The sequence below is a fragment of the Drosophila virilis genome, chromosome 4 (genome assembly GCF_030788295.1).
Source record: "Drosophila virilis strain 15010-1051.87 chromosome 4, Dvir_AGI_RSII-ME, whole genome shotgun sequence".
In the NCBI taxonomy this organism is placed as follows: Eukaryota; Metazoa; Arthropoda; class Insecta; order Diptera; family Drosophilidae; genus Drosophila; species Drosophila virilis.
Window position 1 is genome coordinate 8329321 of NC_091546.1, and position 25789 is coordinate 8355109.

Below are 25789 nucleotides of genomic sequence, written 5' to 3' on the forward strand. Positions count from 1 at the left end.
TGAAGACAGCAAAGATTATTATTTCGATCACTTCAAATATTGTTTTTTTCTCAAGCTTTTATTGTACAAAGCCTGTTATATATACAAAGCAATGTGCATGCAGTTGCATCCCTGACGCCTTGATTGATGTCTGAAAAATACAACCGTGCACTACCGATTACAAGAGTGTCGCGGTGAATTGTGAATGGCTACCACCATTAAACGTGGCGGTGGCGAGTTTTCTATCATAAGTTAGGTTATATATCGTATGCATCAAATCATACAATTATTTATAAGCTAGTTTTTTAAGGAAAAAACACTTAAATTTAGTGAATTTGCAGTGCGAAATCTTTAAAAAACCACAGACGAACACTTGGCACAAACGGTAAGCATAAGCAACAATGAAAATATACATTTTACATAACGAACTTGATGCTTAAAAAAAACGAAGTCTGCCTGCCTTTCCAAAATTAAATGTGCGACAGCAGCAGCTGCCTGGTGTACAAAACAGATTTGATATGTGAGTTTTTGACGCGGCTAACATTAAAGAAATGTTTTGCATCTGATGATAAGGTGCATATTTTTGCCTGTTTATGGCCATTAAAATATTTTAGTTTTCAATTTCCTTTTATAGTGGAAAATTTCATATTTTTATACATACAAAAAATGCTATGTATAACAGCATACTAACACATACATACACACAAGATACATCGGCCATTCGCATACACACACATTGATACAAAGCACACACATAGACACGTGTGCTTGTAAGCGTAGTTGCGTATGTATGTATAAAAGATTGCGGTGCAAAATACAAATATCATGCGAAATTTTAAAATTGCGTAGTAAGAAATGCACTAGTTTATCCGAACTTTGGAAATGTACAAAATACTAGTGTAAAATGTGCGCGGTATTCGCCGGTCAAAAGGGTGCTACTAGTTCACAAAGATTAATCAAATCAAAAATATCATAAAATAGTTTATGTGGCAAAGTTTCTCTTCAATTCATATTACTCGTGTTTGCGTTTTACAAATTGAGTTCTTCAGATTTCTTTGTTGAAGCATTTTTGTCGTCATCGACGAGTCTTCCATTTTGTTTTTTATTTTGCTGCCGTCGCGCCGCCACCGTCGCTGCTTCTGCTCGTGGTGAATTTCTCGTATTTCAGGCAATTCACTGCGTTTGTTTTGAGTTCTTGCAATTACCCATAATTGACGCGTAACAATAGCATAAATTGTAAAACTTCTAAACGTGTTAGTTCTTGAATTTTGTGATTTGTGTTGATTTATCGTTCGTATATTTGTTCATATGTACATTTGGAGGGCATTGCTTTTCGCATATCTCTTTTCATTTTACATTCGCTTTCACATAGCACATGGCGTTGCCACATGGTTTTCTTTGCAAACGTACGCATGTACCTACAGTCCCGCAAGCGCCGTTATAATCTACTCATAATTTGTTGTCTTTAAATAATACCTTGCATAAAATATCTAAATGTACGGAAACAAAACAATTCTTAAAATTTTAGTAGAGCATACATATGTGCACTCGTTTTTCCGGTTACCCAAAAACCGTCTGGCAATATACAACAAATGGCGCGCAAATGTGGGGAACCGGCACTTTGCTTTCTGCTTGCCCTTCCGTCCGACATTCTGTTTTCACCATTTTTACCTTGGGAAAAAAGTTCGTTGTTCTCACGACTCTTCAATAGGCACTTGTGGTATGTGTGTGTAGGTGTGTTTGAAATGAATGACGCTGTGGCTGGGACATCGCTACGCCAACAACGTTAGCGCATGTTGTTACACAGCGAAAAGAAATCGTTAATAAAAACTCGTAGCAGAGTGTAAAAAATACAAAACGGCAATCAACGACCAGCGCGGCTTAAGACCACAAGAGCAAGCAGAGCGTTGCAAAGACCGAACAACTTGTGAACGTGTAGAAAAAGCTGTTAAACAGCAAGAGTAGACCTATGCATTCATACAACATATGTATGTATGTATGCGTACCGGCCGGTTGCTGTCCACAGCGCTGCTTACCTGCCTTTCATAATTATTTGTGCCTATTTCGATTGCTTTCTGTACATGTACATATGGTTCATAAGTGTATGTGTGTGCGTGTGTGTGCCTCTCTCTCTGTTTTATTGCTGTCATACGTTCTCTCGTCCAATGTGGCCAGAGTTAGTTAAGATTTACTTTTAACTGTAGATATTTCTTTTTACTGATCTGATGATTTGCATTTTTTTCTTTACGCATAAAATATTTTTCATGACTTCCGCTACAACCGACAACTGGACATCTTTAATAATAATTAGAAAGTTACGTGTAAACGTCGTGGCTTTTGTTTAATTATTTTGAAAAATAATAAAAAAAAAAAAAAATATAAATAAAAAAAAAAACTTTGGCAACTAAAACCAATCCCAAAACACAAGAAACAACAACAGCAACTAGTGTAAAATTCAAAGTGTAAACAAGAAGCGACAAAAACCCAAAACAGACACCGACAACAAATTCAAGTCCACAAGTGCAACATAAACAGCAGCAAAATTACGTCAATTATTGAAAACCTACCCGGCGCAATAGCTCACAATCACCAAAACAACATCATGGAAGAAGACGAGAGGGGCAAACTGTTTGTTGGCGGCCTGTCCTGGGAGACAACGCAGGAGAATCTCTCGCGCTACTTTTGCCGCTTCGGCGACATTATTGATTGTGTCGTTATGAAGAATAACGAGAGCGGCAGATCACGTGGATTCGGCTTTGTCACCTTCGCCGATCCCGCTAACGTCAATCATGTGCTGCAGAGTGGACCGCATACGCTCGACGGTCGTACCATCGACCCGAAGCCCTGCAATCCCCGTACGCTGCAGAAGCCGAAAAAGGGCGGCGGCTACAAGGTGTTCCTCGGCGGATTGCCATCGAACGTGACGGAGACCGATCTGCGCACCTTCTTTGGTCGCTACGGCAAGGTCACCGAGGTGGTCATCATGTACGACCAGGAGAAGAAGAAATCACGTGGATTTGGCTTCTTGTCCTTTGAGGAGGAGTCCTCTGTGGAGCACGTTACCAACGAGCGTTACATTAATCTAAATGGCAAGCAGGTGCGTAAACTCAGCCACAAAAATTCATATTTTATAATTTAACATTTAATCGAATTCAAAATAAAACATAAATTATAGTTAGGTATCAAAGAAAACGATGAGGTTGACATAAAAACCAATTTTTTTTTTCACTTACAATAAATATAACAATGAAGGATGGATCAATTGACGGATGACACATAAAATTGTCTGCTCCGCGCAGCTTTATTCAATTTTTAAAAATCTAATATGCGTGTAGAAGAGTTCTTTAGGCACGAGAGTTTCTTAAACGACAACGTATTTCTTATAAAACTGCTTAACTTTTGGCATATTGCTTTGAATTCGAACTATTTTTTCTCATGTTTTGACGTAGAAGCACGTTCTGAGCTATGAAAATAGATCGAGAACTGAAAAACTACACAAAAAGTGAAGACACCGCTGTATTGATTCTGGAAAAGTATTTAAGTCGTTAAAATTGCGTTCATATTAAGTGAAACTTGAATGAAAAGTTCAAAAAAACAAATATATATTTTAATAAATCAACTAGTGAGTAAATTATCAAATATAATTTAAAATTATGCCTATACTAAAATGTACAATATGCATATATAAAACTATGCTTGAATATGTTTTAATATAAGTTTGTGTATGTTTTGCAGGTGGAAATTAAGAAAGCGGAGCCACGTGATGGTTCCGGAGGACAGAACTCTAACAACAGTGCCGTGGGTGGTGCCTATGGCAAACTGGGTAACGAGTGCAGCCACTGGGGACCGCATCATGCGCCTATTAACATGATGCAAGGCCAGAATGGTCAGATGGGTGGCCCACCATTGAATATGCCAATTGGTGCACCAAACATGATGCCCGGTTATCAGGGCTGGGGCACATCGCCTCAGCAGCAGGGCTATGGTTATGGCAATAGCGGTCCGGGCTCGTATCAGGGCTGGGGCGCACCACCTGGCCCCCAAGGACCACCACCGCAATGGTCGAACTATGCTGGACCACAGCAGACCCAGGGATATGGCGGCTACGATATGTACAACTCGACTTCGACCGGAGCCCCATCGGGACCTTCGGGCGGCGGCAGCTGGAACACGTGGAATATGCCACCAAATTCAGCTGGGCCAACTGGGGCACCGGGTGCTGGCGCTGGCACCGCCACGGATATGTATTCGCGTGCCCAGACCTGGGCAGCTGGCGGACCATCGACCACCGGACCCGTGGGCGGCATGCCGCGCACTGGACCAGGCAACTCGGCCTCCAAATCGGGCTCCGAGTACGATTATGGCGGCTATGGATCCGGCTACGATTACGATTATAGCAATTATGTTAAGCAGGAGGGCGCCTCCAACTACGGCGCCGGCCCGCGGTCAGCGTACGGCAACGACAGCTCTACACAGCCACCGTATGCCGCCTCGCAGGCCGTCTAAAAAGCCAGATCGTGCGTGTTGTCGTCTCGTGTCATCCCGCGCGGACCCATGAGGTGAATGATGAAGAAGACAAAAAGATGGTGGTAATTGTAAGCTAAAGCGTCGTCTGTTCGTTTCATAATTTTTAAAAAGATATTTTTTATTTGAGATCGATCACTTGTTGAAATTAATTAATGTAACTCTTGTGTACACAGCAAATAATTTAAAAGCATAATTTAACACACACACGCAAACAAACAAACAAAGAAACAAACACAAACACGGAAATCAGCTTGAATGCAAATCCCTAGCGAAACAAGGCAGGTTTATAGACTAATATATATATATATATATATATAGATAGTATATGTATAAAAGGAAAATATATATGTATATATACGTTTATATATATATATATACATTCTATAGCAATGAGTATGTAAAAATTTATAGGCAACAAAAACCACAGTCAACACTCTCGACTCAGAGCAACAAGAACATTTTTCATGCGCCCTCCCTTCCTCGTCAGAAACATATATATATGTATATGTATATATATATATGTAAATCCTACCTAACTAACAACAAAAGCAACAACAACAACAACAATCCAACTAAAACCACATATACATGCATATTAAATACGATAACAAAATAATAGAATTGTGAAGATTTAAAAGTATAAAGTTTAGCCAATTAGACACAAGAGAAAAGTGTACGAAATACCAACAAAAGAAGAATAACATTAAAAAGGAATTATAAGAAATTATACTTAAAAAAAAAAAAAAAACAAAACAAACACATCCCTTAACTACTAAAATTAGTAAATACCAATTCGAAACTGTACATTTAAAGCGTAAAAACCCCACGACTAGTTGGCAACAAAAACACAAAACAAAAAGCCCAAAAAAAAAAAAAAAAAACAAAAAAAAAAAAGAAAGGAAACAATGGAAATGGAAAAAGATAATCGTGCCACGCCCACATGCCGCGCCTCCAGCTCGAATCCAATGGCAAACATTTTGGCGACAAGGCGTAGCAGTAGACAGAGGAAAATGAATTATTACAACAACAACAAGAACAACAATTCCGTTAGAGCACCTTGTGAAAATGCTTGCCTTAGCCAACATTGTTTGCTGGGGGTTTTCCGGGCTAGAGCCGGGGCCTGGCATGGAGACATCAACAGATATGTTTGGGTTGTTTGGCGCCGATGAAGAAGAATACACGTTACAAAATTTATAAATTTACCATTTAAAAGTAAAGTAAACAACTAGCTAAAAGTTAAACTACATATATAAAGAAACCTAATTAATAAGCGTATGTCGTATGTCGTTTGCATGTAAGCGAAAGTTGAACTTGAAACTAGAATTATATAGTGTTGGAATTATTATTTAGTTAAAGAAACCAGATGAGAGAATCGCAAAACAACCAGATACAAGATGAAAATGCTATAAAAACAACAAAAAAAAAAAAAATCACAAAAATACGAAACGCTCTAAACAAATATACATTTAACAACAACAACAAAACAAAAAACAACTATATACATACTTATATACATCTCTATATATATATATATAAATAATTATTTATATATATATACGTAAATTTAATCAAAACAAAACGTAAACTTATACTACAGTTAAAGCAGATTAGAAAAGAAAAGTCATAAGAGAAAATAGATAAAGGAAGAGAGAGAGAAAAGAGGGATACAAACAACAACAAAAAAAAAAAAACGATGCTTAGAGTTGCGTTGCACATTTTTGAAATTTTCATCGTTTGCCAAGCAGACAACAACAACAACAATTAGAATGCGTGTGTGCGTGTGTGTGTGTGTGTGTGTGTTTGTGTGCGTTTGTACTCACAAACTGCAACACGCACCCACACACACACACACACACACCCACAAGCTCACTCACGTACATACACACACGCGGAGGAGATGAACATGAGAATTGCATATTTTATTGATTATATACATATATATATATATCTTTAATTACATTATATATTATTTACTCTTAATTACAAACATGATCATCTGAATGTGTTATGTAAACAAGAAACAACAACAACAACAAACAAACAAAAAGTAAACTAATTTTTAAATAATTGCGATTTTACAATTTATTATTACATATTACAAAAACCTTACGTACATATATGTATTTATATCTCTATATATATATATATATATGTATATGCATATGCTTATATACGATAATAGATACATTTATACACTTACATATAAATATGAATATGAAGTAATATTTTTTGCTATTACAACTACAAACTACAAAAACGTAATTTTTAATTTGTTGATTACGCGAACATTTACAATTACAATATACATACATACATACATACATACATACTACATACATACATATATACCTTACTTTATTTTTCGGTGATTTATTGCATAGTGTTTTTTTCGTCTAATTTTTACAAATCTACTTAGCAAACAAATCCTACAATCATAAATTCCTAATTTAATTTCGTTTAAATTACAAATATACATATAAACATATGCTTAAATTTTTTATATAATTATACACTAAAAAAAAAAACAATAACAAACAAAACTAACGTAAAATACACAGTAAAAATTAAAAAAGAAAGAAGAGAACAACAAAGTAAAGTGGAACGTATGAAAAACGTTTGAAAATTTTGAAAAAAAAAAACCAACAAAAAATTTGCTTTTGTTTTCCTTTAATTTAAAACATGCAGCTCTATGCGCTGACCTTCGTGTGTGTGTTTGTGCGAGATTGTTTCTCTGTGTGTGTAAATTGTACATGTCTAATTGCATTGTTGTATAAGCAAAAGAAAAAACCACTGCGCTTGGCCAGCAGGACGCACACGTGGCGTAGTTGATGTTTCACAGTAGAGCGAAAGAAGTTTCGATCCATTTCCGCTTGTAATTTGTTTTTTTTTTTTTTTTAAATTTCTGTGTTCTTTCCAGCAGGCAGCAAGCGAGCAACAACAACAACAGCAGCAGTAACAGTAACAGCAACAGTAACAGCAACAGCAACAGCAACATGCTGCTGTGCAACAACAACGTATCAGGCTTAACGTAGACATTTAACGGTTATATATACGCATGCATGCATACATGTGTATATTTATGAATATATATGTGCGTGTGTTTGTAAAACATGCAAGAACAAGCAGAAAGAGCAGACAACAACAAGAAAACCAATTGAATCAAGGCAAATCGTGTTGGTCGAAAAAAGCAGTTAAACAACAAAAATAGAAAAACAGAAAGAAAAAAAAACACCTGATGTAATTTTATAAGCAAGACCTTATTATTATTATTATTATGATTATGATAATTGCATACTTACATCTATATATATCTACAAATATCTTTTGTTTATTATCAAGCTCCATTTTTTTGCATGCAGAAACAGTTAAAATAAAAATTAAAATACAAAATAAAATAAAGAAGTGATGTTTAACAATTTGAAATAAGTAATGCTATAATTAATAACTAATTCAAGGAAATACACATAAATAGTTAAAGCAAGAATTAAAGTAATGCAAAATGTAAACGTAAAGCAAGAAACAAAAAAAAAACAAAACAAAAAAAAAACACTGACTGTTAATTGTAAAAGAAATTTCTTTTTTAATCCATACGATTTATGATTTAAAGTTAAACATTTTTAAAATAAAAACCTAATAAATGAACTACATATATATGCATCTAAACGTAATTACAACTACTATATACAATTATATATATAAATATATATTATATATACTTACATTAAATATATGCATAAATATATCAATTTAACAGTAAATGAAAATAAATCTAAATATTGTACTAAAAAAAAAAAAAAAAACAAAAAAAAAAACAAAACTTTGAAGTGTTGCACTTTCAACAAATGATAACTTTATGCAAAATTCACTTCAGAAATACCAAAAAAAAAAAAAATACGTTAAGGCGTGACATATTATAAGTATATTGTCCGTATATGCAAAAAAAAAAAAGAAGATAGGTTATGTCCGCGCATCCAGAGTATATAATATTGGATCGGTTTGTTGATTTTCTTCTTCTTTTTTTTTTTGTCTTCGCATTTGTGTTTTGATGTCATTTCGTGTATTTGGTTTTTCTTCTTGAGTTGATGATGAAATCGGATATACATAAATGTATATAGAATAATTAATTTTCTTTTTTGGTAATTTTCTTTTGCAATTCGAATCGAATATTCCCAGCCTCGATTTGCTGGGATTTATATTTTTGCTTTCGTTTTTGAGTATGTGTGCTTGTTTCTCGATAGAAAGAAAACATATTGATGTTCTGAGAAAATTGTTTAATTGATAACTCTGTTATGCAGGCCCAAGTCAAGTTTCGCCGATATACCATAATATAATTGACAATGAAATAGCTATATATAAAAAATATGATTCAACATAATTTAACATTTAAGCTTAATTACACTTACGAACGATGCGCCAAAATGCAAACTGCGAGAAAAGCAAGAAAAACTGAGACATACAAAAATCATCATTAAGATATATACTTAGAAGATCGAAAAACCCGTTTTACACATCGTAGTTTGGTAAAGTCAGTTGAATATAATAGTTATGGTTATTTGGTTTACAATTTCGACTGGTATCATAGTTAAGCTAAGTAACTCTGATGGTTTTTTCTAAAAGTGTTGTATACAATTACAAAAGTATCATCCCATTATTTTTTCCTGTTTTTTTTTTTTTTTTTTTTGTCCAAATCCAAAGCCTTTATTTCGGTTCACTGTACTCTTATTAGCCTATTAAGACTAACTGAAATGATGATTTGAAATAAGGAAATTAACAGAAATCTAAGCTAAATTCCTAAGACAAAACGATTCCACCTAAGACACCTTTTGTAATGACTAAATTTATAGAGGCAAGGCAAAACCAAACAAAACAAAACAAGAAACAAACAAAAAATAATGATGAAAACAATAAGATTATGACAGAGACGATGTAACAGATGTAGACTTAAAGCACACGGTTATCTGGGAAAGAACTGGGGCAACTGTGTGTGCATGCTTTGTACTTGTTTTTGTAACTACTTGAAACTGTTTTTTGAGGCATTATGTTTGAGGTTAAAAAGCATAAAAGAAAAACAATATAGAGAACAATTTAAGATAAAACGTAAAATTTAACAAATAGCATTGAATAAGATATGATCATAATGATGATGATGATGATGATGATGATGGAGAATCGAAGTGCATAAGAAGTCGATTAATGCAAATTGTTTATAGATTGTCATTTGGGTGATTTTTGTTTTTGATTTCGTACTTGGCTTCGGTTCGTTTTTAAGCATAAATCAATTCTAAACACAAGGTATGTATGTGTATCGAAAATATTTCAATGTGCATTTTAAAACACAAATAAACCAAGCAAACCGAGCGATACTAAGCAAACTAATTTGTATGTAGTTTAAAAGAAAAAAAAAAAAAAAAATGAACAAAATAAAAAAAAAAAGAAGAAAAAAACAGAAAAACTATGCAAAATAACCAAAATAAAACCAAAATTGAGACTGTTAACAAATGCAACAAATGAAGCGGAGAATATAAGATGAAAACGTAATGCTTAAAAACTAGAACTCTTAACTCGTAATACCAATACCTAAAACATAAACATAAACATAAACATACTACATATAAAAACAAAGCAAATATATAAGAAATCTCAGATGAATAGGCTACCTACATAAGTTCGTGTAAGGATTACGTTGAAGCAAACAACAACAACAACAACAACAAATGTTTTCTATAATTTCTTTCAAATTATTTCTTTTTGCTTTGCAATTGTTTTGTTGTCATTAGAAAGAGGCGATTGTTAGAACACGATATATATATATATATACATATACATATAGATATACATATACATATATATGTATGTGTATATCTTCAAGCTCGTATACAGATGCATTTCTTGTTTTTTGTCGAATTCAGTACAGTTTCGAGTTCTTTTTGAAGAGCTTTTCGTTCACTTTGCATGGTAAGAACACACACACACACACACACACACACATACACATATATGTACACATCATTTCTGTTAACTATGTATGTATAGTGGAACGTCTAAGGCGCGACTAAAGTTATTTAGCTACTAAAATACATATATAGTTGTTTTATTTGTCACATCTAAGCATTAATTATGGCAAACGTAAGCAGGCTAAGTGATTACTTTAAGCCGTAACTGTAGCTGTAAACTAAAACGGTTAGTTTGTACGACACACACACACACACATACAGACAACTATTACGGACATACATATAGTTACATATAGCATGTACTTATAAACCAGATGTAACGGTTTTTAGACGTTAAGTGTTGCCACTTGTGTGAAAAAATGTTTGGACACTCGGGTTAGCTGCGGGCAATAATATGTATTTAGTTAACTTAAAGATTTTACGTATCACACACACACACAGCACACACACACACACACACATATATATATATATATATATAGAGCTATACATACATATTATATGAAATGTTTTTTTTGGGTTTCTTTTTCTAGACTTTTCTACTCGTACTTTTTAGAGATTAACATTAGAACCGAACCTGGTACAGAGTTAAATGCATTGATTATGTAATGAGGCAGACAAGTTACATACATACATAGATACATACATAAACAAAAAGAAGAAAAATGAAGAAAATACAAAAAAAAAAGAAAAGAAACGAAACGAAACGAAAAAAGTAAAGAAATACATACATACATATAGAGAGAAAGAGAGAGCGAGAGCGAGCGAGCGAGCGAGAGAGATAGAGAGAGAGAGTTGCAAGGTTTTAGTTTACGGTAAACTTAATGAAATTTTTTACAATGTATTTATACATACCTAAATTTAAATTTTTAATTAATTTTTTAATGTAATACGAACACAGTGCCTAAGTAATATCAAAAACAAAAATACAAACGAGTATAAGCGATGCAAGTAAGTGAACAAAATATCTGTCAAGGACATTGTTACTAAAAAAAAAAAAATAATAATAATAAAAAAAAACACAAAACGATTAAAAATTTATGAATAGAACAACATATTAAAATACATTATAAAACATTGGATGGTGACAAAATTTCAAACAATTCAAGTAATACTACATAACTAAGGACATAACAATACATAAACAATTGACACAATTAAATGTACAACAAAAACAAAAAAAAATAAAAACAAATCCAAACCGAATTGCATAATTGTATAAATGTAACTGACATACTTACAATATTCAGAACGCTAACTAAGCTAAAAACAAATACCATACTAATAAATATAGCAACGTACCCCCTACATACGTCTCTCTTTCATAAAATTAATACATATATATATATATGTACACATATATATATATATGTGTATATCTGTGTGTATATGCATATGTATCTAAATACTAGATGTATCGAATAGAAAATGAAAAAAAAAAACACATCCAATACGATCTTGAACTTTTACTTCTTGCAAAACCCCAATTCTCGACGGATTTGATTTGTTGCCCAAATACCATATATATATATATATATATATATATATATATATATATATATATATATGTATGTATATATATAGTACATAAAGCTCTAGGCATGCCACGTACTCAGAAAATGACATCAATTGCAATTTGAATATTATTTACGTTACGAAAAACAAGAATTGGTTTGCATATTGAATTGGCTTAAAAAAACGGCAAAGAAAATGTTGTTAATAAATGAAAAAAGAAAAGAAGAAAATGAAAAATGTCTAACAAAAATACAAACAAGTATATCGATAAAACGCTTTTTGTTTTGTTATTTTGTCTGGAAATTCAAGTTCAAATTTAAATTGTTTATTCATTTTAAGCAAGTACTTAAATACACGAAATGAATTACAAATTTCTAATTATGTTTCAAATTAATGTAGTGTGTAAAAAAAAAAAGTTTTAAGCAAAAACCAAAATACTTTGAATATATACATAAATTGCAAGTAAATAGAATAAATGTCACTCACTCTTTTTATTTACACTGCCTTCACAATTATTTATTGCAGATCAAAACTATCCAGAAGTGGGAATTGGAATTGCCACGAATCAAGTCTAAATTTGATGAATACTCTTTTTTCGAATTTTCAAAGTCGGCGACTGCCAAATAAGAGTAAAAATTCCGAATTTTGGGTTTTCTAAAACGATTTAGTATATTTTTATTACCCCCATCAATTAATAATAATATTTGCAAAAGTATCTTTGATTCTCTGACAAATCGTATATGTTCATAGAAAATAGTCATAGATCGAGTAGCTCCGTAAATACAAAATTACAAAATTTGAACATATTTGTCAAAAAGTCTAGAAAATGTTGGAAGCCATTCTATTTTTCCTGTGCAGTACCATATTATATTTCCTCGCCCATGTCGAAGAGCCGCCCGCAGGCGGAGGCTTCCTCTTGTGCCGACATATTGTACTCTATACGGCAGCCGCGGGTTTCGTCTTTATGCATGTAAGTGTCTTGGTCTATTTCAATATTCCGCAAGGATTCCAATCTGTTGACAATTCAGCGCTGAACTGTGAAAGGAATATGGCAAACGTCTTTGTGTGTTTTTTTTGTTGAAAAAGATGTACATGTTTATTGAAAAATTTGAAATCAAGCAAAACTAATCAGAGAACATTTGCAAGTGAAATAACAAAAAAAATAATATAATAATAATAATAATGATATGAAGCACAAGTTCCAATGCAGTTGGTATAGAAATGCGCAGACAAACAACAACCAGTGGAAACCAAGGCGTGAACTAGGCGTGAGTGTACTAACTATGATGAACCTTAAAATTCGATGACTACTTGGCTTGGCGCCGTCTTGTGGTTGGTGTGGTGGGTGTGCCGGTTGGCGGTTTTATCTAAATGGTACAAAAACAAAACCAAAACGACAATACATTAGCAATAAATCGTACATATTTGATGTGCTCAACTTGCCGAACGTATGGGCTTGGGTGTAAGTGAATTTGCCGGCGGCGGATCGCGTGGATGCGGTCCATCCGGATGGCCAACGACGGTGACGGCAACGGGCCTTTGCTCAGAGCTGGCCCGCTCGGTGCTCTCGCTGCGTGAGTTTGAGCCGGAGCGCTTGAACATGCCCGACAGCCGACCACGCAGATCCTTCTTGCTGGATCTCATGTCGCTAGCTACGCTTATGTCCGAATCGGATCCTTGAATCTACAATAGAGTTTGTTTGGTTTTAATATTCGGTTCGATTCTTGTTCGCTACCCACCGATATTTCACTCTCGGAATTGCGACTGCTTTTGGTCAGACTGCGCAGCTTGCCCATGATGCCCTTCTTCTTTTTGCGTGGCCCGCGTGGTATATCGCTTTGGGTGGAGCCGCCGGACAGGCGCGAGTCGAGACGCGAATCTAAGCTGGAGTCGCGCACCAGTCCGCCCAGCTCCGAGTCAATGGACTGCATGGATGATACGCTGCCATCGTCCTGACGCCAAATATTCTGCAATAAGTGGGTTAAATGGAATCCCACTTAGTTTTGGTCACAGCTTACCTGGTCACGTTGTATGGAGTGATCCAGCGATAGACTCTTGCGTATCAGGCTGCCATTATTGGCCGAATTGCGGGACAAACGTCCGCCGCCGCCGCCGCCGGCGGCTCGCTGAGAGCCGGCCGCACTGGCGACGGAGCTGGTGCTGCCGTGCGGATCGTTCTCTTGGGAGGCAGCGCGACGTAGATTGCCGCGACGTATGCGACTGCGCTCCTGTTCATCCTCATTTAGGCGCTGGAACTTGCGCAGCTCCTCGGACGCCTCCGCCAAACGGGCCAGCACATTGGCGATCTGGGCACTGCTCAGCGTTGGCGATGGACTGCGACTGCGACGCACGTTCGCCTGCTCCGGACGCAGTTTGTTGTCGGCATAGGACGAGCTGCGTCCGGATGAGCCACCAACTATTTTCAGATCTGGCGCAATTTTCACCAGCTCATCAACAGTCTGCAGCAGTGCACCGACCTTGCGCTCACCACCATCCTGCTCCATGCGCCGCTTAATAAGCTCCTTCTCATAGCGTTCGCGCTGAAAAGATAATCAAGAGTCAAGTGTCTGAGTACTATGGATAAAAGCTAAAGCTATCTGCGTCCTGAATAATACATTGTCCCGCAAGCCGAATGTATCTGTATCCGTATCTGTATCTGTATCTCTGTATCTCTGTATCTCTGTATCTCTGTATCTGTATCTGTATCTGGATCTGTATCTGTATCTGTATCTCTGTATCTCTGAATCTCTGTATCTCTGTATCTGTATCTGTATCTCTGTATCTGTATCTGTATCTGTTTCTGTATCTGTATCTGTATCTGTATCTGTATCTGTATCTGTATCTGTATCTGTATCTGTATCTGTATCTGTATCTCTGTATCTGTATCTCTGTATCTGTATCTCTGTATCTGTATCTCTGTATCTGTATCTCTGTATCTGTATCTTACCTATATTAAGAACTAAAGGCTTTACTTTCTTCAGAATACGCTCTATAGGGTAACTATCGGAAAACCATTAACAGAAATCCTCTACCCTATGCCAAACTTTACAATGCTTCTGTTGACGATGTCTATTGAGGATCATGCTTACCTCCCTGCGTAGCTTCTCGTTGGAGGTGCGCAGCTTGGCATGTACGTCCCGCAGCTCTAGGAGATCGCACTGAAGTTCGGCTATCTTTTTGCGGCCCTCCTCCATTTCCTCTTCAGTCGCACGCTTGGTTTGATCTAGTTTGCGCTTGGACTCGAGTCGCTCCTTGTCGCGTTCACGTTCCACCTCGAAGAGGGTTTGGCGCAGATCACGCGCCAATGTGGATGTCTCCTGCAGCAGGCGTTGCTGATCCTCGCGCTCCTTTTGCCAGGACAGTTCCAGCTTGGTCTTCATGCCGGGCAGCTTTGTGCTGCCCGAGCCAATGACACGCTCCTCCTCGAACTCGTTCAGCTTCGATTGCATCTCCGAAATTTTAATTTCATTGGCACTGCGCTCGGAGACAAGCTCCGTCTTGACCTTGCTGGACTCCAGACGCGACTCGACCAGCTGATCTTCCAGATGCCCAATCTGCCAGACATAATTGGTAAGTTCCTAACCTTTAACTAAGATGCAAGTGTTTAATTTTACCTGTTGTTCCAGGTAAGCAATTTTGCTCTTGTCATCGTCATCGCTGCTGTGCATCGAGCTGCGACTCTGGCGTCCGGTATTGTTGGCTTTCAGATCGCCAATCTTCTTCTGCGCCAGCTCGAGCATCTGCTTAAAGGCATCTCTGTCTTTCTTGAAGCGCTCGCATTGGCGCTGCAATCATATCGACATAAAACTGGCTGATCTCTATGGCAATTAGCTCAGAGCTTACCTGCATGGAGGTGAGTTCTCCACTGAGATTCTTCACCTGCTGCTCATAGCGCAACCGCGTGGAGGCCACTTCGGACTTAAGCTGCAGCTCAGAGGCTTGCAATCTGCAAGGAGTAGTACAGGTGAGTGACAGGTATGTACAAATATCTAAATATCTATTGGATCAGGACAATTACAATTACTATCTCAGATATCGTATAGCCCAGCATTATTTTAACCCAGCCAAAAGTCTTGCCATAAATTTGTCCTAATCCTATCTAGGTCTAGCGACTTACTGTTCCTTTAGTTCCCTGATCTCCGCCTCGCGTCTGGCGCCGTGTCCATTTAGCGAGGATTGTGCCTGCTCGATGCGATTGAAATCGCTCAGTTTGCTGTTCAGATCATCGTTGTCCTTGCGCAGCTGGAACACCAAGTCGATGTTCATTTCGTTCTCGCGTCGCAGACGCTCATACTCGTGCTCCTTCTCGGCCAGCTTGTTCTTCAGCATGGTGCGCTCGTGATCGCTGCTGCCGCCCGTCTTGAGGGTCTTCACCTCCAGCTCTTTGATCTTCTTCTGGGCTTCGTTCAGTTTGCGCGCCATGTCCGTGCGCTCAATGCGTATGGTGTCCATGTCGGCCAGTTTGTATTTGCTGGCATTCAGTTCGGCCTGCAGAGTTTGCTTCTCTGTCGTAAGCTGGGCACGCATGAGTATGGTTTCCTCGGAGAGCTTCTCCCAGTGTGTGTTCAGCTCCTCGTAGCGCTGTTGTTCGCCGCTGAGCGTGGCTTGGGCATCCTCCAGCTGCTTCTTTAGCTCCTGCACCTGTTTGCTGTCCGATTTGCTGGCCTTTGCTTTCAGGTCCTTGATGTCCTTCTCAAGCGATGTTTTCGTTTTCTCTGCCGCCTTCTTGGCAGCAAGCAGCTCGCTGTCCAGTTGAATCAGCTTGGCTTCGAGCTTTTCGCGTTCTTTGGCTTGCTTCTCCAGGTCTTTCTCCAAGCTGGACAGTTTCTCCTTTTCGCGCTTATTGAGCGTCTCCAGTGTGGCTTTGCTGGCTTCCGTCTGCTTCAGCTGGCTCTCCTGTTTCTTAAGCTTATCCTCCAAGTCCTTGAGTTTTGTGCTGAGCTTCTTGGCCTCCTCCTCGCTGCTCTTGAGCTTCTGCTCCAGCTCCTTGGCTTTGCTGCTGCTGCCATTCAACAGCTTCAGGCGCTGCACATCGCCCTCGGCCAGCGCCAGCTTTTGTTTGCACTTCTGCAGCTCCTCCTCCAGAGATTCCTTGCTCGTTTGCAGCGTTTTCAGCTGGCTGACCCCGCTGCTGCCCAGCTGCACGCGCATTTCGCTGATCTCATCCTCCAGCTCCTCCACCCACTTCTTCAGATGACTCTTGGGCGTCAGATCGTTGACACGTTTGGGCGTTCGCGCGGGCAGCTTGCCCTCGGCCTCCACTTGCATTCGCTTCACCCGGGCTGTCAGTTCGTCGCGTTCCTTTTGAACCTGGGCCAGTGCCTCCTTGAGCTTGGGCAGATCCGCTTCGCTGCTCTTGTCCATGGAGCTAGTCTTGCGTAGCGTCTGCAGACGCTTGTTCTCCTTGGTCAGCTTCTCGTTCTCGGTCTCCAGCGTGGTCAGCCTGGCCAGCTGGGCGCGCATATTCTCCACACTCTGCTCCTTCTCCTGCAGGCTCTTGCGCAGCTGGGTCAGCTCGTCGTTGAGTGTCTTCAGCTTCTTCTCTGCTGCGCTGGAGGAGCTGCCGTAACTGAGCAGCGAGTCCTTGCTGCCATTGCTGTTATCCTGTCGCAGCTTGGCCTGCAATTCGCGCACATATTTCTTGGACTCGGCATTCTCCTTCTCCAGATCCTCCACCTTGAGACGCAGTATGGAGGCCTCCTGCTCGTTCAGCTCGAGCAGTATGCGCAGCTCCGCGGGATCATCCTCATCGGAAATGCCCTCGTCACGGTCGGCATGCACCTCGGGCGCCAGTCGATGTGGATGCGGCGCCGGGCTCAATTTGCGAGCTGTGCATAACAAAAGTGAATTAAAAATTTATGCACAAAAAAAAAAACAACATGAAAAGAGGATGTTACTCAAAAGCATGCCAGGCTTCGAAGCGTTTAGTTACAATGTTTAATAGCCGGATTTAGGCGCAGTTAGTCACATTTCATGAGCAGCCGCAAAAAATGGCAAATTACTTTTGAATCATTCGTTAAAAAGCGCATGAGAAATATCGTTAGTTCGAAAGAATTTGTGTTAACTGGGATCTATATATATATATATATATATATATCACAAATCGATTTAATTGGAATATTACGAGTCGAACAATTGTTAATTTTACAGAATTACACGCTCTACACCAATTAAATCGTTTTGTGCTTTGGTTTAATTAATTTTTTACATTTAATTCTATCAATTAGTAAATGTTAATATTAAGGTATTTGTATTTTTCGAACAATTTTGATCGTACTTCTTGAGCGCGTTGCCATTTTTTTCAACTGCATCATCAAAGACTCATTTTCATCCTCGAAACGAGTCACCTTTTTCCTCAAATGTTCAGCCTGAAATGTAAAACACACATTTGATTGATTGTTAATGCAGTTAAATCCATGGCCAGAAGTCGTATTCGTATTCGAGGATAAAAATTCTGCCCCAGACATGGAGTTGGGCCAACAAAAAGCCGCCGCACAAAAGATTCTAACTACTTGGATTAGCATTAGATGGAAACAAGAAAGAATTTGTGTGTACTCCTCTTCGGCTGGCCGAATACCTAATACCCTTGCAGGCTTTAGTTCTTGTGATATTCATTTTGTATATGCGTTGGCCCTGCTCTAAAAGTCATTCAATTAGAGAATCGATTTTCATTTTAGGCAGACCTCAATTCCTTTACTACTCTCCTAAGGAGCAGCTGTGTTTTCGAATTAAATAAAAGGTAAAATTGTAAATTAAATTTGAGAACATGTTCTGCTTGAATAAATGTGCTGTCTTCTTAATTTCTAAGTTACTTGCAGAGTCTGCGGAAGGTGAAGCTAATGAAAACTGGTGGAACTTGCTGAGATAAAACTGCTTCTCAATAGGAATCAACGAGTCCTACTCGAACTTGAGCATCTCGGCATCGATTCGTTTAGAATAAAGCTCACTTCCTTTTCTATTCTCATGTAGATCAGACGCTCGCTTTAATACTATCATATATATACAGGTACTATTAAAGCGAACGTCTGATTCATATGAGTATAGAAAAGGAACTGAGGTTGATTCTAGATGAAATCGAATAACTAACAAAGCCGGAGCTCCTACGATTTTAAGTGCTTAAATTATACAACAACGTTTATAATTTACCATATTTTAAAGAGTTGCCGATATTAAACCCTCTGCAAGGGTATATCAACGTATTTACACAAATACAATGGAGAGACATAAACAAGAAAATCAACTGCACTAAATATTGAGACAGATCGCAACCAGCAAAGACCTTTACAGAAGTAAGAACTAAATTAATTTTAAATGTAATTAATTAATTATTCAATTCTTCAAGGGACTAACCGATATAACTGTAAATATTCATCCTCTTTTGGCTCTGGCCCAAAAAATGGAGTTAACAAGAAACTATTCTCTGCTTTACTATTAATTCTACCTAAATCGAAACTATTTTTGTATAAAATATATGTAAATTTAAATAACATTTTAAATGTCCGAGACTACATTGAGAGAGAGAATTGGCTATCGAAATCAACCTAATATGGAAATGCAATCGTATTCTGTTATTTGGTTCGTCAAAAAGATTTTTCATTTTCTGGAATCTGGATCTGCAACATGCCCATTGCAACATTAGCCCAAAATATGTGTCCAACCAACTATTTTGACTGGATATACTATGATAAAGGTTCTTTTGCTGGTCGGATCTGAGTGAGGAAGCTGTTGTACCTGCACCGGCGCCAGCCAGAAGCACATGAGACATGGCGCTTGGAAAGAGCAAGGAGGTGGAATTGACAATCCTTGTCGAAGTGGTGGGTACACGGAGCGATACAAAAGGTGAAGTTTCACGTTCAACTGATTGATTTCGGGCGCACAGCTCGAAATGGGTTTGGGTGGCATTGTCGGAAGACGCGACCACATGGGTTTGTGTGTGCACAGGCCGGCTGTCGGGCATGGGCGACGTATTGGTGGCGGCTTCGGTCTGAACTATGGACGCCGTCTGTGTGGCACGCGGAAAGCCCAAAGGCATCGCCAGCATATCGCCCGTTTGGGTGCCTCGATTGACTTGAGCGCGATGCCTGGAGGCTCTGGCTTTGAGTTGACGACGCTTCGACGTGAAGTTGACAAGTGATTAATCAGAGCTTAATGTGGTCTTACGGGTGTGCCCTTACCTCCTCCTCGGCGAATTTCAGCTGATCCTTTAGGTCAGTTTCGCGCTCAATGGAGTCCTGCAGCTCGCGCTGCAAGTGCTGCGGATCTTCCTGTGAGCCGCCGCGTGTCAGAGACTCGCGCGTGATTTTCGCATCCGCTGACGTGGACTTGCCCAGCACGCCCAGCATGGGCGCCTTCTTCTTGCCCGGATTGCGCAGCTCCTCGGCCTCAGTCTGCAAGTGACTCGGTCTTGACTACAGCTCACTTTGGATATCTGCGAACTTACCTGCAGCTTGCGCGCCAGTTCACTGGAGAAGCGTAGCTCCTCCTCCAGCTTCTTGACCTTGGCGCAGAGCTCGGTATTGTAGGAGCTTTGCCTTTCCAGTTCGAGTGTCTCGATCTTGCGCTCACTCTTCTTCAGCTTGAAGCTTAGGATGCGACAATTTTTGGTTGCCTTCTCGAGATCCTTTTGCAGATTAGTTTTCGCCTTGACCTCATCATCGCGAAATGTGTCCTGCACCTCATCCATTTCCGCCTGCAAATTGAGTATTTCTTTTTTGGCCGATTGATTCTCCTCCATGAGCTCCTCACAGATTTGCTCGGCCGCTTGCAGCTTGCGCTTTAGCTCCGACTGGCTATCCTTGTGCTCCAGCTCCTTCATGCGCAGATTCAGCTTGCGCTTGTCTTCCGTCACGCGATCCAGCTGCTCCTTCATCTCGTTCAGCTTCTGCTGCAGCATCAGCGCCTCCGAAGCGGCGGTCCGATTCGAGGCGGTGTCCATCGAGGCCAAACGCCTCAGCAGTATATCGCTCTTCTCACGCTCGGCGCGCTCAGCTCGCGCCTTCATGGCCTCCAGATCGCTGCGCAGCGCAGCCATCTGTTCCTTCAGCGTGCTGGCGCCTGTTGCTGCCGTCGGCGCTGCAGCAGCCGGCACGGTTTGTCTTTTGATATCCTTGCCGTTGCTGGCTTCCGTTTCCTTGCGGCGTGCGCTGCTCAGGCTGCTGCTGGAGCTGGAACTTGAGGCTGAAACCTTGGTTTCTGTGTGACTTGATGATGTGCTGATGGCATTGGATTTCAATGTGGTTGTTGTGGTTGTTGCTGCGGCTGCTGCTGTTGCGGCTGTGCTGGCCGTTGTCACCGCAGCAACCTTCTTTGGCGGCAGGGAGGCGCGTTTGAGTTCCGTTTGCTGATTGAGCGATGTGCCGGATTTGCTGCGCTCCGGTCGATCCGGTGCTGGCAATGTAGACTCGCTTTCCCTGCCAAACAATTGCGATTAGCCTAGCTTTTTTTTTGGAACTCCTTTGCGCCACTTACTCATCGCGTCGCGGCACCGAGCGTTCCCGGCTGGATTCCCTTGAGTTCAGGCTACGCTGTTTCTTCAGCAGATTCATTTTGCGCACGCGCTCGGCAAGACTGTCTGTCGATAGGATGACTAGCTCATCTGGAATACTTGAAGTTTTACTGGGGGAGGATGTGACTCGGCCTTGCGTGAGCGTTTGTTCCACCTGTCGTTGGGCAAATTCAAAAAATATTGATTGATTGACTGACTGCACAATTTACCTCATTCATGTCCAAGGCGGTTGTGTGACGGCGCGGCGGGACGGGCAGCTTTAGGGTTACGGCCACATTGTGATCGTCGCCTGGACGTGCCGGCGTCGCCGCAGCCGGATTGCGTTTGACTGCATCCGTCGGCGGCTCATCGATGTCCGGCGTTGAGGCCCAGGACTGCGGACGTTTCTTTAGCTCTACATTGAAGTGTACAACTGAGTTCAGTAAAAGCGTCAAGTGCAGCGAATGCAAATGCAAGCAGACGATTGGCCATCAATGGGTCGCAATCACAATCACAGTCACGTTCACAGTCACAGTTTTTTTGTGAAATATATTCGGCGATGGCGATGGTGTCCACAAGCCCGTGTCAAATGAATGAGCGTTGGCCAACCAAATGTGCCGTTATTTGTTACATAACAGTGCGGTAAAATTGGATTACATCAGCGCAACAGCACAGCACACACGATGGTAGTACAAAATAGTAGTGTTAACAAACGTTATGCAGATTAGTGTTGAGTGTGTGTGTTTGAGAGAGAGAGAGAGAGCACGAAAGAGAGAGATAGAGATGGATACGAGCACACAAAACAGTACAGTTGGTGCAAGAGTTCAGTTAAAACAGTGAGAGAAATACGTAAAGAGCACATGAAAAAAGGAAACAGTTATCTTTGGCGTTGCCAAAGACTTCAATACCCTCGCAGACATATTGATTAACTAGATGACGATCAGCTTAGAGAACTTAATATATATATTTTTTTTACATTTTTATCAATTAGGATCTCTCGTAACAGAAAAAAGTGTTGGGTAAGGACAAATCTTTGAATCTATACAATTTAAGTTTGAGGTTAGGTGGAAACTTTCTGCGACTCTAATAAGAATTACAGACATACATAGATGGATTTATGCAAAGTTCAGTTTATTACTAAGAATTACTTTTAGCTTTTGTATTGAAGTAAACAATAAATATATACGGATCTTTCGAAAAAAGAGAGAATCACTGCAGATTTATCGAAATTTCAATACCTTCTGCATGGGTATACATTTAAACTTAGTACTACAAAGTTTTTATGGTATTTTAACTAGAAACTGCATTGATATTTCTGTCAATGCAGTAACTGGAATACCAAATATTAAGTCAAGTATTGGAACAGTTACAAAAACCAATCTACACCTGACATTATCTATTCTAATGTATAAATTCTTTAAACAAAAATCGTTACGTTTCGTATGGTGTTTCCAAAAATTCAAAGCATAAACGTTTACAATATTTTTGAGATATTTATGGACTTCAAAATGTGATGTTAATATTTGTGCACAGTGCAAAGTCACTCTAATAATACTATAATAGAACTTTCTTTTAATTTCAACTTTACAACATATAACATAAATATAATTATTATTTTAGTAAGTTACAGAACTGCGACCAGACTGTCAAGAATATAAATTTGATAGTAAAAATTGACTCTAGCCATAGTTAAGAGCATTCAACGTGTTTACTAGTTATTATTATTATTAATATAGTTCAAAGATTCGAAAAAAAAACCCTATCAGTCATACCTATATCATTGCTGTTGCTTGAATTCGCGCTGGTTAAGTTCTGGGTTGATGTCCAGGTACGCGAGGAGGGCCTATCGAAGAATGCGATATATAATAATATTGATTATTGGAATAGGCTATTCATACCGCGAGCTTTGGGCATCTGAAAGATTTGGCGAGGATGCGGCAACATCGTCGCCACCTCGCCGGGCTCCATGTTCCTTATAATCGCGAAAACAACGTTTACATCTTGTTGGATAACGTGTCTGCGGATGGAAGCCGAGCGGGCAGAGCTGATCGCCTTTCAGCGATGGGTACAGATGATGCATCTGTTCTTAAATGAATAATCAGCTTTGCCTTCTCTGTAAGTTCAGGAAAAAAATTATATATATAAAACTTAAATATCACATATTTTATTAAATACTAATTGTGTGTTTTATCTACTGACAACATTCGTAGTTGTCAACAATTTTGCAAACTTAAAATAAGTTTATTTCTCTGCACGTATAGTTGGCTGCAGCTCATTTCAATCAGTTTTCGTTTAAAGTCCTTAAGTATGTGATATCTTTATTTGTTTCAAAATTGTTTTATCGACTCGTTAATGGAAATGGCGAACTTTAAAATTCTTCGAAAATTGTCTGCTTAACGTATTTTTCGCAATTTTCGCCTGGTAATACCCATTTGCATATGCTATGCGCTTTATATTTGCAGTAGACACTATCATATGCAGGGCATCAACTAAATTTAAACGTTTTCATTTAAGACAACGAAGTGGAATTTTTGGCATCGATCCAAGCGAACTGAAGAATGTTGTACATGAAATTTAGAACATTTTGTGGCAAAGAGAGATGTTCGCATTTGTATTGACTATTCCGTAATTCTGTAAACCCACAAAGATCTTAAACGTAATACTTGAATATTTATAGTGACATAGATCAATAAACCTTGAACGTAATTGCCCGTAAATCAAGAAGGTGATCTTCCAGAAGATGAAGTACCAGATGATATGGGGTATACTATGGATGATAAATAAATAACAAATCTCGCCAGCTTGTCAATAGTTTAATAATCTAAAATTTCACATTAATTAGTTAAACAATTTTGAAATAGTTTGCATAAAAAAAAAGTCAATAAATTTATTATAGTATAAGAGAAAGATTTTTAAAAAAATAGTTTGGATTTTGGAATATAAAAATAATAAAAAATCTCGTCTTTGTCTATATTTGAAGCTAATTAAAAAATTTCTAAATACACACTTTGTATTAAATTTAAATTTACGAGCCACTTTGAAAAAACCAAAAAAAAAAAAAAACAAAATTATTTAAATAGGCAATATTTAATAAAGACCTGATCCAGTTATATGGACTTGCTGCATTGTTTATAGAGATAGGCATGAGCTTATTTGTAAATATAAACAATGGCAAATGTTTACACTTCTAGCCATTTTTAGATTCTCAGCAGAGAGAGAGAGAGAGAGAGAGAGAGAGAGAGAGAGAGAGAGCGCGCAAGAGAGCCAGAGAGCGAGCGAGAGTAAGGCAGAGAATACCCGAGCTCTCCACAGGTGGGCAACGCGCAGCCGGAGATCGCAAGTTTGCGCATGTTTTGCGGCAAAAAAAAAAAATAAATAAAATTGAGTGATAAATTGATTGGCTCAAAAGAGCCCACTTGAGAGATTCTACTCAGTGAGCGTGCGCCCTGGCATCTTACTCTTGGCAAGGGGGACAACAACATTGCAAATCCCTAGCACGTTAAAAATAATTATCAACGTTTTAACCCAAGTATATAATAGATATAGATATATATATTCGATTTGCTTGTGGACTGTTTGCTAATTTCGAGCATTTGGCTTACACAAAATGAATCCGCATTTAGATGAATTTGGAGCTGGGCAAGTGGGAACGGGGCCACGCGGCAGCTGGTGCATCTGCTCCTGATCTCTGCGAGACGGCCGCAAACTGTGCGCAACTTTTCATTTACCAAATGGTTAATTGCGTAACAGGTTTTGGTTTTTTGTCGATTTCCTTTAAATTGCACATATGGCATATATTCGAATAAGAAATAAGAGATTTAAAAATGCACTTTCAGCATTTCGATTTTTGCTGGCTTCAATTTCTTGTTCTTTCGCGTTTTGTTTGTTTCACTTTTGGAATATTCACTTTACACACAAATTTGTGAGGCTGAAAAATTAGCTGTGTTTTAAAAATAGAACACAAATTTTCGTAAATGGCAGCGCACTTTCAATATGAACCCATAATGAATACTCAAATGCAAACTTTTCACAAAACTTTATCTTTGAATATTTTTGCCATAGAATAGCATATAAAATAATATTTGTTTACTTTTCGATTACAGAATTTCGAATTTTCACGGCGAGCAACTTTTCCAAATTGGATTTTTCACTTGACGCACATACACATACAGCTATATAAATATATATATATATGCATATGCTTTAATTTTTTCGCTCGAGCACTCGAAATATACTTATACGGATCGCTGCATCTCTTTCGCACCAATTGCACGGGCAAAGCGTTTTCCGGGCTGACGCGTTTTCCGTGTCTTTTACGTTGCGAACGTTT

General features: G+C 38.7%; 2 protein-coding genes and 1 long non-coding RNA gene across 11 annotated transcripts; 2 read left to right on the forward strand and 1 right to left on the reverse strand.

The window, feature by feature from the left end:
- The first annotated feature begins 197 nt into the window (after nucleotides 1-197).
- On the forward strand, nucleotides 198-13413 carry Hrb27C (Heterogeneous nuclear ribonucleoprotein at 27C). Of its 6 annotated transcripts, none has more exons than XR_011416686.1 (5): nucleotides 198-364; nucleotides 2291-3076; nucleotides 3715-4574; nucleotides 7424-12945; nucleotides 13004-13413. XR_011416686.1 is itself a non-coding variant. In XM_002052451.4 (3 exons), the coding sequence occupies exons 2-3, from the start codon at nucleotides 2582-2584 to the stop codon at nucleotides 4483-4485; spliced, it is 1266 nt and encodes a 421-aa protein (XP_002052487.1). In that variant the 5' UTR covers nucleotides 198-364; nucleotides 2291-2581; the 3' UTR covers nucleotides 4486-5945. The 6 variants fall into 6 exon arrangements, 2 of the variants coding, with proteins under 2 accessions (XP_002052487.1, XP_032294496.1); XR_011416687.1 differs by having other exon boundaries at nucleotides 7427-12945; XR_011416688.1 differs by having other exon boundaries at nucleotides 3715-4538.
- Nucleotides 13065-25788, reverse strand: LOC6627464 (myosin heavy chain, cardiac muscle isoform). 4 transcript variants are annotated; one of them, XM_032438118.2, is made up of 17 exons: nucleotides 25695-25786; nucleotides 25062-25399; nucleotides 23358-23572; nucleotides 23232-23302; nucleotides 21690-21892; nucleotides 21444-21634; nucleotides 20416-21385; nucleotides 20150-20362; nucleotides 19707-20085; nucleotides 16093-17803; nucleotides 15819-15921; nucleotides 15590-15760; nucleotides 15065-15529; nucleotides 13994-14515; nucleotides 13715-13942; nucleotides 13419-13658; nucleotides 13065-13342 (listed from the first exon to the last, which is right to left on the reverse strand). In XM_032438118.2, the coding sequence occupies exons 3-17, from the start codon at nucleotides 23537-23539 to the stop codon at nucleotides 13283-13285; spliced, it is 5709 nt and encodes a 1902-aa protein (XP_032294009.1). In that variant the 5' UTR covers nucleotides 23540-23572; nucleotides 25062-25399; nucleotides 25695-25786; the 3' UTR covers nucleotides 13065-13282. The 4 variants fall into 4 exon arrangements, with proteins under 4 accessions (XP_032294009.1, XP_015028455.1, XP_032294012.1 ...); XM_015172969.3 differs by lacking the exon at nucleotides 19707-20085 and adding an exon at nucleotides 18253-18343 and having other exon boundaries at nucleotides 21690-21874; nucleotides 25062-25788; XM_032438121.2 differs by having other exon boundaries at nucleotides 21690-21874; nucleotides 25062-25788.
- On the forward strand, nucleotides 18339-19458 carry LOC26531504 (uncharacterized). The gene is made up of 3 exons (XR_004304547.2): nucleotides 18339-18714; nucleotides 18784-19264; nucleotides 19318-19458. It is a non-coding gene; the product is annotated as an uncharacterized lncRNA (long non-coding RNA).
- Nucleotide 25789: the final 1 nt, after the last annotated feature.

Bases quoted from the DNA above. Each gene is read 5' to 3' on its own strand.
- LOC6627464 (XM_032438118.2), bottom strand. From the start codon at position 23,539: ATGCATCATCTGTACCCATCGCTGAAAGGCGATCAGCTCTGCCCGCTC. The intron at 15,761-15,818 runs GTAAGCTCTGAG...ATATGATTGCAG, and splicing joins GAGAACTCACCTCCATGCAG to CGCCAATGCGAGCGCTTCAA. The intron at 13,659-13,714 runs GTGGGTAGCGAA...ACTCTATTGTAG, and splicing joins ATTCCGAGAGTGAAATATCG to ATTCAAGGATCCGATTCGGA.
- Hrb27C (XM_002052451.4), top strand. From the start codon at position 2,582: ATGGAAGAAGACGAGAGGGGCAAACTGTTTGTTGGCGGCCTGTCCTGG. The intron at 3,077-3,714 runs GTGCGTAAACTC...TATGTTTTGCAG, and splicing joins TTAATCTAAATGGCAAGCAG to GTGGAAATTAAGAAAGCGGA.